This window comes from Lathyrus oleraceus, chromosome 7, assembly GCF_024323335.1.
Source record: "Lathyrus oleraceus cultivar Zhongwan6 chromosome 7, CAAS_Psat_ZW6_1.0, whole genome shotgun sequence".
Classification (NCBI taxonomy): Eukaryota; Viridiplantae; Streptophyta; class Magnoliopsida; order Fabales; family Fabaceae; genus Lathyrus; species Lathyrus oleraceus.
Window position 1 is genome coordinate 231,451,635 of NC_066585.1, and position 12,322 is coordinate 231,463,956.

At 34.5% G+C, this 12,322-nt stretch overlaps 2 protein-coding genes across 2 annotated transcripts; both read right to left on the reverse strand.

The window, feature by feature from the left end:
• Nucleotides 1-377: 377 nt before the first annotated feature.
• On the reverse strand, nt 378-1,916 carry LOC127107311 (DEAD-box ATP-dependent RNA helicase 15-like). Its single transcript, XM_051044608.1, has 5 exons — nt 1,659-1,916; nt 1,381-1,565; nt 698-842; nt 518-601; nt 378-441 (listed from the first exon to the last, which is right to left on the reverse strand). Exons 1-5 carry the CDS (start codon nt 1,755-1,757, stop codon nt 409-411), a joined length of 546 nt encoding a protein of 181 aa, XP_050900565.1. The 5' UTR covers nt 1,758-1,916; the 3' UTR covers nt 378-408.
• Nucleotides 1,917-2,257: 341 nt separating this feature from the next.
• On the reverse strand, nt 2,258-3,773 carry LOC127107310 (ribonuclease H2 subunit A-like). Its single transcript, XM_051044607.1, has 7 exons — nt 3,617-3,773; nt 3,410-3,533; nt 3,213-3,300; nt 2,945-3,082; nt 2,776-2,863; nt 2,558-2,678; nt 2,258-2,379 (listed from the first exon to the last, which is right to left on the reverse strand). Exons 1-7 carry the CDS (start codon nt 3,771-3,773, stop codon nt 2,373-2,375), a joined length of 723 nt encoding a protein of 240 aa, XP_050900564.1. The 3' UTR covers nt 2,258-2,372.
• Nucleotides 3,774-12,322: the final 8,549 nt, after the last annotated feature.

Here is a 12,322-nt window from a genome sequence, read left to right on the forward strand (position 1 = left end):
CAACACATTGAAGCAACGTCTACAGAGTATATAACATTAGTAAAGTGGCCTAGTCTGCATAACAGGACCTGGAATCAGCATGATCAAATCATCGGTTGCACTTTCCAGAATACTCTGCGACAAATTCAGGAGATGAGGCACCCATACCATCTGAACAACTCAAATGTTGCCCTCTATGATGGCACTGCAAATAGTCGAAAACCAAGTAAGAAGAGACTCAACATTAGATAAATGGAATTTGAGAGGAATTCAATGGAAAAAAAATGGACTATCCGGAGAAAAACATAAGATAAATTGATAAATTTCTAAACTATAATTCCAATTAAATTCTACAAACAATTACAAGAATTAAAATCAATGAATGAAAAAGCACATACTGTAGGTAGAAGTATCAATCTGCTCAGGAAGCTACTTTATATCTATTTCAAACCTTGACTGAACCTGCAAACCACACCAAAACATAATTAGAAATGCTAATGGACAACAAAATAATAATGACAAGAAGTTTGCCACTTACATTGTTGAGAACATCAACATCAGTAGAACATGAAACGAATGTGATTGCAAGGCCTTTGGTACCAAATCTTCCAGCACGGCCAACCTGTACAGTGTTCCTCCAAAAGAGTCAGATGAACCAAAATTTAATGATAAAAATAAATGGAATATCAAAATCATGACAGATCATGTTTATTTATACCCTGTGCAAGTAAGTGTCTGCAGAATCAGGCATGTCATAGTTTATAACAATATTGACACGTTCAATGTCAATCCCTCTACCAACCAAATCTGTAGCAACAAGAATCCTTGTATGCCCCTCCTTGAAACCTCTATAACGCTTTAACCTACAAAATCATTGAAGATTGTACACAAATGTCATTGTTCATACAAGACTTCGTAACAGTGAAACAGGGTAAAGAAGACAATGACAAAACAGCAAATTAATAAACTAAGCCGACTGCAACGAAGTTGACCATAAACAATTAAGGTATAGGTACCAAGAGAAACACTTCTCCCCTGAACTTCATTTGCCATTCATAATTTTAAAAGTTAAAAAATTTACAAATATGAACTTGTTCTTTCAAATCAAAAATGGTCTTTGCTATAGCACTAGAGCATTGAAACACTCATTCCTCAGTAATAGCATCAAACAAATCTCTTGTATTTAAAAATTTCATAGAAGTGTGCTATTTTGTTTTGAAATATAATATCCCGGATACCCTTGATGAGTACTAAAAATGCTTATAGACAAACGTATATTAAATCCCAAAAAACTTTTGAAAAGAGAACATAATAACAAAACATACAAAATTTGGCCATTTGAATCACCAAACATCAATGAAAACACTTCCTAAGCATCCCATGTTATCTCATAAAACAAACCTTTCTTCCTGGGACATGCCAGAGTGAATGCATATAGATGGAAAATTGCATTCTATGAGTAGTCTGTCCAGCTCAGCTGCTCTACTAACACTTTTCACAAAGATAACAACTTGGTTGAAGTCTAGGGCATCAAGAAGATCATTCAATTTGCGGTTTTTCTCCTCCTCTTTCAATTTGATGTAGTGCTGCCACAACAAACAAGGTAAAAGTCATACAAACCAGACATTTTAAGAGGACAACTTTAAAAGATATAAGCAAGTAACTTGCAAAAAGCCTACCTGAACAAGTCCATGAAGGGTTAACTTGGCTTCATCGTCAACATAAATTTCCATAGGCTGAAAGGAACAAATTTGACAGTAAATTATGTTAGAGTCCATGCTCAAGCTAAGGAAATCCACAACGAAATGAATGATGGATGTAGATCCCTTGAATCACAGTTCTTGTCTGCCTGTTTTGTCTCCTTGCAGAAAACTTCTATTTGCCACGGACATTGGCACTTACACCTAAAGAAAAATGGCAGCAACATAGCCAAAATACCCCCCTAAAGAAAAAGAACACTCAACATAGCAAAAAGCCCATCTATACCCGACACTAGCATATATTAGAGACAAAACATACTTCCAACATGAACAAAACGAGAGCAGACAAAAGTGCATAACCCCACAGTCAGGAGCATTATTACAATCAATTCTACTTTACCCTTTTGTTATGATTTAAAACCAATTTAACACTCATTTTATGTTTCATCCCCTGCATTCAAAACGAAAATATCATGGAAAGAATAGGTAAAGTAGTACCAATTAGCAAGGTAGAGCAAAATTTAAAATAGAAGAAGAAAAATTTATTAAATAAGAAACTAGAGTAGAAATAACCATTTTTTGTTAGGAATAACATTACCGAATGGAAAAAAATAACTTACTAGTAATGAAAGGTTCAAAAATTCTTTGAGGTTTGAGAAATTTTGAACAAACAAAGTCTTTAATAGTTAGGGTTTAAGACCTGCGAAAAAGAAAGGGTTAGATTCATACAGAGAGAACAAATAAAGTTGAAGGAGAGTTTTTACAAGTTGAAGGAAGCTCGTCCGGGGAAGGAGAGCTCGTAATAGAAGGAAGCATGTTTATGAAGCGAGCTATACACAGATTTCAGTAAAGATTAAGAAAGCATTTAGCATGCTTACCATAAAACTTCAGCACCACTTTTAAAATAAGTGCTGCAAGTTCCCCAACTAAACCGAACCAATGTTGGAAAACCGAAGATAGAATGTTTGTGATTTTCTAGCCAAGACTTGGTTGCGGGATCTACATTAACAAAGAAACAAAACCATATTTATTATAATTACAATGTAAATCAATATAATACTCAATATCATATGCGATGTACTCATGACACTCTCACCTGCAGGATATCCAGAACCAAAGTTCCTGTGTATATTATCAGCAGTCTCATCGAGCACCCAATCTCTTACAGCTCGGTCCCTCGTAACCTGAAAGGTTGGATTAAAGATTTTAAGTAAACAATAAAACATTATAGTATACTGATGTAGTTTTAGAAGAGAGTTAAATACCTTTGCAGCTATACTTGCACCACTGACAACAGGATAAAGACTATCAGCTTTCTTAGCAACCACAAATTTGATAGATGGGAAATTTTTAGACATTTTTGCCTCATATTTCCCTGGATCTCCGACCGTATCAATATAAACCTGAAAAGCACAAATCATACATTACATTACATCTCTAATAATTCAATTATCTGCTTAACATTACTACCCAAGTACTTTAACAATAAAAGTTACAAAAGCCTCAATTTTCTCTTTCAGTAGCCGATTTTACCTCGGTTAGAAGCACTCCGATTTTGAGGACCCTATCAACGAGGCCCATAGCAGAGTCATGTGATATCTCATTCAAGTTTATCTTATTCCTGTTAGAGTTACAAAAAGTTACAAAACGGAAGAAACAACAATTTGAAATTCACCAGAACAGAAAAACAACAAAATCAAAAGCTAACTAACTAGGGTTTATAGATTTACTTCTTGAGCATTTTAGCAGAGAGTTCCTTTGGATCAATGACATCAACAGCCCATCCAATAGAATCGTTGCCTTTCAAAGCTTCAAATAATTCCTCCCTCTTCTCTTCCTTCAGAGTCTTAGAATCTGTTTGAACAATCATTGGTGCCAATTTAATTGATTATAAAATAATCAGAAAAAAAAGAGAATGAAGTTGATTGAGAAAGTACCGGCGAAACTCAAAGTAGCTAGGGTTTTCTTGTAGGAGAGAGGACAGTATAAACAGCCATAGACCATAGGACCAAGAACGGGACCTCTTTCGGCTTCGTCGATTCCCATTATACAAGGCTCCGATGCCCATTCTGGAACCATAGCTTCGGATCCCATTTTCGCACATATAATGGGGTTTAGGGGAAGAATCTTTCACACAGGATAAACAAGCTCTGATTGAGGGTTGGAAGAAGGGGGAGTGGATTTGGGAGAAAGAGAAGCAAGCTCTGATTGAGGGTTTGGGAGAAGAATGTAGGATTTTTAGGATTTGGGAGGGAATAACTTTTTTTTCGTGACATGGAGGGAATAAAGACTTTAGACAGCGCTTTTGGTTTTAATTTTTTTTTTAATTTAAAGACTTTAGACAGCGCTTTATCAAAAGCGCTGACTAAGGTCTATATTTAAAAGCGCTTTCTAAAAGCGCTGTCTAAGGGGGGGTCTTAGACAGCGCTTTCTAAAAGCGCTGTCTAAGACCCCCCCTTAGACAGCGCTTTCATTATTTTTTTGGAACATTTTCCGTGTTTTATTTTAATTTTAACCTTAGACAGCGCTTTCTTTTAAAAGCGCTGTCTAAGATGCGCTGTTAAAAGTCATTTTTGGCGTAGTGATTCATGATACTTTGAGGCATTGATAAATTGCCTCTATTTTAACCATATTTGGGTCATTTGATGCATAGATGAAACCATGTCTTTACATTAATTTGCTAATCCATTTGCTTATTGTTACTAACTACTAATTACTAACTCCTAACATTTATATTATTGCACTTTAATTCCTTGTAATTTATTTTATTGTTCATTTTATTTCATTTACTTTATATTTATGTTCACTAACTACTAACTTCTAACATTTATATTATTGCACTTTATTTTTTTGCAATTTATTTTATTGTTCACTTTATTTCAAGTATTTTATGTTTATATTTATTGTTATCTAACTATATCATTTAAATTATGCTAATTTATTTACTACCTTATTATCTTGTTAAATAAAAGAGGAATAAAAACAAAAGAAAGAGAACAAGTCACTTTTTTAAAATATTAATAGATGGACTTAAGGTTGCATAACTTTCTTTGTTACAAATCTATTGTTAGTTGATTTTTTAATCATCTTCAATACTTTGCATCAATGATAAGATATCCCTTAATGTGTCATATTTTAAGTCTTTTTGGCCTAAGAAAATAATCTTAAAAAATATTCATTTTTGTACATGTTACTAACCACTAATTATACTTCATTAATTTTGTTTATCATTAACCTTTGTTATTGTGATTTTGGTATTATTGACTTATATTTGTTTTATATCATTTATATTCACTAACCATTATTATTGTGATATTGTTTCTTTATCTTGTAATTTACTTTTATGACATTACCTTGTAACTTACATTAAAATACTCATCATCATCATCATCATTGTACAAATTCATCATGCATGTTTATTTACTTGTTATTTATTTTATTGTCATCAAACATTAAAAACAACAAAAACATGATAAAATGATAAGACAAAAATATTCATTCCACTCTTAATCAACTTGGACTTAGAGGATTTAATTTTAGGACCCTTGTTTGGAGGTCTTTCCCTTATCTTTGTGATACTTTGTAAATGTTGGATTTTATTTGTAACTTACATTCATGTTGTAAGAATGGCATCATGGCACCACCTTAGGGGGACATGTTTGTAAGACCATTATCCTTTGTTTAGCTTAGGTCACTTTTGCATACAAAAGGCTTTCTCTTGGGCTACCTTACAATGAGACTCTTTAATTTCTTGTTGGTTACTTTGCATTCATGTTGCATAAGCCAAATTTCATAATCAAAATAAAATAAACCCTCGATTCAACGTCAAGTGGCATTTTCTTATCCAAATTCAAAAATACTAAATAATTACGATTATTATTGTGCGCCACGAGCCTTAAGTGGTGGAAAATGAGTGAGAATGGAGCATTCCTACCCTTACTCTAATTATTTTGGACGCAAGACGCTTGACTTTTTGTCTAGAATAATCACCTCCGCCCATAGACTTTAGTACAATATAATCACAAACACTCATTTCATAAAACCCTTATTCAAGGTAAAAATAATACAACTCATCATTTTTGTGCCTTAGGGCATCATCCCGAAAACCCTTTTTTCAAAGGTAAAATCAACCAACACATAAACATTTTCTACTCCGAACTACGGAGCTTTGATTCCTCATCCCCGAATGAGTGATACGTAGGTACAAGGGCCCCAATCCTTGGCGAGCACTATAATAACAAAAACACCCCCCCTTTTTCACACATTCTTTTGAAAATAAAACAATGATAGATAAATCCCATGTATGTAAAACAACCCAAATGATTCCCATGGAGTACCATGGACGTAAGGGGTGCTAATACCTTCCCCTTACGTAACCGACTTCCGAACCCAAATCTCGGTTGTGAGACCGACTCCTTATTCTCTTTTAGCGCTTCCCATACGCGTCTCCTTTTCGAGGGTTTTATCGACTATTTCCCCTCTCCTCTCCGATAGAGGTAAACTAAATAAAATCCGGTGGCGACTCTTCTGACTTTCCCTCTCTTTGGCATCTCTTTAATCCCAGTTTCGTTATCGTGAAATCCCGGTAGCGACAATGATAAATGTCTATGGGCCCAATATTGAACTGGACAAGGATGACACAATCTATGCCTTGTGTTCAATATAGATATAAGGGCAAAAGGGTAATTATACACATAAGTATTATCACAAAAGGATTTGTCATATCACATGAAATTTTCGTATCTTGGGTAGCAGTGATGTGTTGCTAGAACATCGTAAGGTACGGTGTACTTAAGTAGAATACGAAATATGGTAAGGTACCACGCGCTTAAGTGATTTTGGCATATCATAAGATATGGGCCACATACACTTAAGTGGGTTTTTTAGCTTGCAGCCCACACAAGTGGTTCTATAAATAAAACCATTATGCAGAAGCATTTATTTAGTTGTAATTTTGTTCTCTCTCTCTCTCTCTCTCTCTCTCTCTCTCAGCCTTCATTCGTAGCAACTAGCACTGAGATTGAAGGAATCCGTTCGTGTGGACTGAGTAGAGGCATTGTCACCATTCAACGTTCGTGATCGCTCTGCAGATCTGCATCTAAGGTTTCAATCGCCACAAGAGGTAACGATTATATCACTGATCATGCCCATTCATAAGGATCACTAAAGGAAAAAAAAAATCCGCTGCGTTTTGGATCGCTATTCTCTTTCAAGCATATCTCAAGATCCTCCACATATGGCGTTCATTGATATGTAATAAACACCATTTTCTCCTTATTAAAATTTAAAATTAATTCACCAGTCTCCACATCTATTTTTGCCTTCCTGGTTGCCAAGAATGGGCGCCCGAGAATCACTGACCCTTCTGAATCATTTTTCATGTCAATCACCACAAAGTATGCAGGGAAGGTCAAACCATCGACATGAACTATAACATCTTGTACAATACCAAGTGAACGAGTCACTAATGAATCAGCCAAAATAAGTGTTATGTTGCTCGACATGATCTCTCATATTTCCAATTCCTTAAATTTTCTCAACGGCATGACATTGATGCTTGATCCTGAGTTACATAAATCATGTGGGATTTTTAATCCACCAATTTTTCAAGTGATGTTGAACTCCCCTAGATCCTTCAGCTTTGGTGGAACTTCTGTCGTCTCCTATTTCCTTGTCATGTTGTCCTGTTCTTGGATCGCTTAGGATATCCTCAGCAGAGTCGACAACTGTCGCACCGTGAAAAATACAAAGTCGCCACCAAACTTTATTTATTTCAAAGAAAAGGTAAATATCGATAAAACCCCTAAAATATGATCGTCGCAACCAAAAGAGGATTCGAGAGTCGATTATACAAAGGGAAGATTTATCACCCCTCACATCTGTTATACTCAACAGGAACCGTTTTGTTTATTCTATGTGAGGATGGGTGTTACTATCTAAAGTTTACTTGAAAATGATAAAAGGGAGGAAAAATAAGTTTATTAATTAGTGTGCTCACCAAGGATTCAAACCCTCATGCCTACGTACTCTCATAGTGCAATAAAAATGTCAGAACTTCGTAGTTCATGGTAGAAAATACGGATGTGTTGGTTGTTTTTAGTGAAAAATGTTAACGTTCGTGTTCTAGCAGTTAAATGTTGCTTGTATACTCATGCATGAGAGACTTAAGTGTTTGTTTGTGATAGAATGGATGCGCTTGGATTGTATTCTAGCAATTAAACGTTACTTGTATGCTCGTGCGTGGGAGACTCAAGCGTTTGTTTTTTTGTGGTAGTATGGATGCGCTTGGATCGTATTCTAACAGTTAAACGTTACTTGTATGCTCGTGCATGAGAGGCTTTAAGCGTCATTCGTATTACGGTAGAACGGAAATAACATGTTCTTTGTGAAAAGGTTTGAAAGCTCTAAGGCGTAAAATTGAATTTGATTGGTTGTGATTGATTTTAGAGTGGGAGATAAGTATCAGACCACAAGCTAAGTACTACCGGCAATCCGAGTACTCGGGAGCTGAAAGAACAAGTGCATCCTAACCTCTCTTTTTCATCCAAAAGTTTTTTATGAGATTTGTGATACGAGTTTAATCGTTGGTACTTAGAGGGGGACAAACATTTAACCACAGGCTAAGTACGACCGACAATCAAAATACTCAGAAGCTGAAAGGACAATTGTATCATGGCCTCTATTTTTCGCTCTAAGGGGACCAAATTAAACTCATTTATTTAGAGTTTTTTTGAACGGAAGACAAGTATCAAACCACAAGATAAGCACGACCGACAACCCAAGTGCTTAAGAAATGGTGTGTACAAGTACGTACACCCCATCCTTTTTCATCCAGTTTATTGTAAAAATATTCTGAAAATGACTTGACATTGGATCAAGTATTTGAGGTTGGATATGAAAATTGTGCGAATTAAATGAAATAGGTACTTGACGTTGGATCAAGCACTCGTGTTGTATTCAATTGAATTTGATTTGGAAAAACAATTGACGTTGGATCAAGTTTATTTTTGTTCTTTTTTGGAAAAAAGGTCTTTTTAAATCGCTTTTGATTATTTTCTAAGTTAATAGACTAGTGAGGAAAGCGATAAAATGGAAAAGCGATAAAAGTGTTACGCGTTCATGTGAGTGGGATACATTTTTCCCAAATGAGGGATAATCATACACCATACAAAATTAAATCATGCACATAAGAATCATCCAAGTGCACCAAAATAAACCATTCATGCATGCAATCAAGAGTAAATGATTTAATTTCTAATGAATTCTAATTGAAAAATTAAAGAGTTAAGCTCTAAACTAAATTCAATTAAAATCTAAAGTAGAACTCCATCCTAATTGAATTAACCATTTTTAAAGTTCATTTTTAGGAATAACATGGCATTGAAAAAAATGAAATTAAGCATGTTGGAATCTAACCTCTAATGATGAATTAAAGAAACTCACAACATTAAATTCAAATAAATTCTAAAAGAGAAAATATTATAATCAACCATGATACATGAATTTATTATGAATTCACATAAATTAAAATGTGCATGTTCATGAATTAAAAGCATAACAAAAATTAACAAAAGAATGATAAAAAACAAGAAGATAAAAGAAAATCAGTTAAATTTGCAGAGGTGCATGAACCAGGGGGTGTGCAGCCTAGAAATAGAGGCTTTGGGCCTAACAGATAAGGCCCAAACACAAGGTATTGTTGTTGGGTTCAGCAAAGGTGCACCAAGCAAAACATGGGTGTGAGGAGCAAAACAATGGGCTCAAAGGCTAGGCCCAACATAATTTGGCAAGGAAGAGAAGAAAAATTCAGCAAACACTAAATTTCATCTCTACATATCATGTTCATGTTTCATGTCAAAAAGCATCGCCACTAGAGCTCTTACTCCACCGTGCCGGAGGCGCCGGAGTTGATCGGAATTAAGAAATAGCATAACTAATCTACTCCTCTCAACCTCATTTATCCTAATCTCTCATCAATTCTTTCCAAAGATTAACCAATTATGTAAATTGAAGCAATAAAGCTATGAACCCTAACCAAAAAACTGAAATTAAATAGAGGTGGAGAAGAATCAAGTCGTCAAACCTTGAGGCTTTGATTCTCCAATGCACAAGTTACATTGTGGTATAAAAAATTCAGCAAACAAGAAGGGATAATCATTCGCTGACCTGCAAGACGGAGAATTGTCTTGAAATTTGCTGAAATTTGAAGGTAATGAAGATGAAGAAAACAAAGGTATGTTACGTTGAATCTTCTACTTTTGATATGAACTTCTTCTCTTCAAGAATTGATTCTGAAAAATTATGAACTGAATTACTGTTGTTGATTATGTGATTGTGAGAGTACTGTAAAATGTAGGAGGTTTAGCTCAATTGGTGACAAACTTCAAGGTGAAGCTTGCTTCAATGGTGATAGAGCTTTAATGTGGGGAGAGGAATTAGAGAAGATGAATTGAGAGAATGAAAACTGAATTTACAATGAGTGATTTTCTGCAAGAAATGGTTAACCTTTTTTATTGATGATTGAACCTTCAGATTGAAGAGAGTGATGAGTTTATATAAATGCATTTCCCAACTATTTTGGTCAGATTCTTCGGACAACGACAGTTAGAAGTTAGGACAACAGTTAGTGTTAAGTATTCTCATGAGTAAATTGGTTATGAAGTTAATGGTGTTAATGAGTTATTAAGTTGTTAATTGGAATTATCATTGGAGGGTTAAATGGGACTCTTATGACAGGTTGGTGATGTTAGGATTGAAATGTGTTAGTGTAGCTCAATATTTTGATAAGTGTTAGTGTGTTAGGAATGCTTGGTTCAATGCATGAAGTAATTTATCTGTTGTTGTTAGTTGTTACATAATGTCATTGTTATTATGTGTTATGTGAATTTGAACTGGTTTGGTTTGAAGTGGTTCTGCAATGCTGCTGGAAATTGATTGTTTTTGGCATTCTGGTGTAGGTATAACCGGTTACACACACGAAAATTCTTATAAAATGGTCGATTTTTGGTTGTTCAAAGCAGGTGTAACCGGTTACCCGATTTTACGTAACCGGTTACACACCCGAAATCATGTGTAAAAATGGCTACTGGAAGTCATGAACAAACAAGTGTAACTGATTACACTGATTTGTGTAACCAGTTACCAAAATGCAACCTTGACTTTCTGGGCACACTGAAGACATGTGTAATCGGTTACCTAATTCTTGGTAACCGGTTACCAAAATGCAAACTTGCTTTTTGGCATGTGTTATAGTGATTAATGACTCTAATGGTTCATTGTGTATGATTTGCAGGGTAGACTTGGGCTTAACATGAAGATGATGACATGAGCAAACATTGAACATGAGCAAAACTTGACTTTTGGTATAAGACTTAAGCATGGACAAAACTTGGCATGATGCACCTTAATGAAGATTGGTGACTCGGAGGTCAAAGTGGGAGCCATGAAAATGAAAAAGGGAATATGTCTAAGGTTAACATTAGTGGTTGACTTTGGTCTATTGACCAAAAAGTCGTAGTTGACAAAAGTAAATTTTATGCCACCAATGTGTATTTTGTGTAGAATTAAATTTTGAACTTTTTTAGTAATGACTTTGAAAGTTTTCTTTTGTAATGAAAATTGACCTTTGAATTGAATTGTGTCTTGAAGAAAGATAGTTTTCCTCCAATAATTGTATTTAAATGAATATTTGAATCCTGCATTTGATTTTGTCTTGCCATATCTTGAAGAGAATCTTGAATTGTTTGACTTGACTCTATCACACTTGCAGTTCATAATCAGATCCAATGCCATGATGTCATATGCTTGATTCTTAAGAGCACCATGAAGAGGAACTTATCCAACACTTATGCCATGAACACCAACCTCTGAGTTAATAATGTTTATCTAAGAAATGCAACTGTACATGAATGAATATGGCATGAATATGCAGATGAATTTATGATCAAAAGTCAAATAAAAAAAAGGTGAGGAAAAATCTTGGGGTATGACAACTGTTTGTAAGGAAGACTCGCCGCCGCTCTCACAAGTTTGTTATTTAGTTGAAAGTTTGCCACAAACTTAATTTTTCCTTATACGAGGGGATTCGAGAGCTCAACCTACTAAAAGCTCTTAAGTTAATTGGATACTTGGGGAGATGAGTATGTCTTTTTCTTTTTCAACCGAACCTCTTTAACTTTTGGTGTCTTTTCTTTTTCCTTAAGTTTTTATATTTCTGCATTTTATATTCTGCAATTTTATTTTTTGCTGCATAACTCTAAAATATTTTCTAACTCTGATTTAATTCTAAAAAAAATTCAAAATTAATTTTTTTCTGAAACACACAATCACTCTCCCTATTGTGTGCGAAGTCACGTGTCCAACATACGCACGAGTGTAGTATTTATATTAGGTATTATGGATATTATTGTCAGTTTGTTATTTTGTTATTTTAATTAAATTATGAATTGATTTATTCAATGACATTATCATCTTATGATTTAGTGTATGATTTAATTTTTGTGATTAAGTGTATGATATAATTTTTTTAAAAATTATCATCACAATATAGTTCTAATATACGGTGATAAAAATAAAGTCAAAATTTAATGTGAGTTAAATATAGAAATGCATATCCGTAATTTGATACGAAAATACATCTCTAA

Excerpts from the sequence above, each read along its gene's own strand:
- LOC127107310 (XM_051044607.1), bottom strand. The coding sequence starts at position 3,773 with ATGGGATCCGAAGCTATGGTTCCAGAATGGGCATCGGAGCCTTGTATA. Across the intron at positions 3,534-3,616 it reads AGCTACTTTGAGTTTCGCCG|ATTCTAAGACTCTGAAGGAA; the intron begins GTACTTTCTCAA and ends TTGTTCAAACAG. Across the intron at positions 2,679-2,775 it reads TGGTTCTGGATATCCTGCAG|ATCCCGCAACCAAGTCTTGG; the intron begins GTGAGAGTGTCA and ends TTGTTAATGTAG.
- LOC127107311 (XM_051044608.1), bottom strand. The coding sequence starts at position 1,757 with ATGGACTCTAACATAATTTACTGTCAAATTTGTTCCTTTCAGCCTATG. Across the intron at positions 1,566-1,658 it reads CCCTTCATGGACTTGTTCAG|CACTACATCAAATTGAAAGA; the intron begins GTAGGCTTTTTG and ends TTGTTGTGGCAG. Across the intron at positions 602-697 it reads CAGACACTTACTTGCACAGG|GTTGGCCGTGCTGGAAGATT; the intron begins GTATAAATAAAC and ends AACACTGTACAG.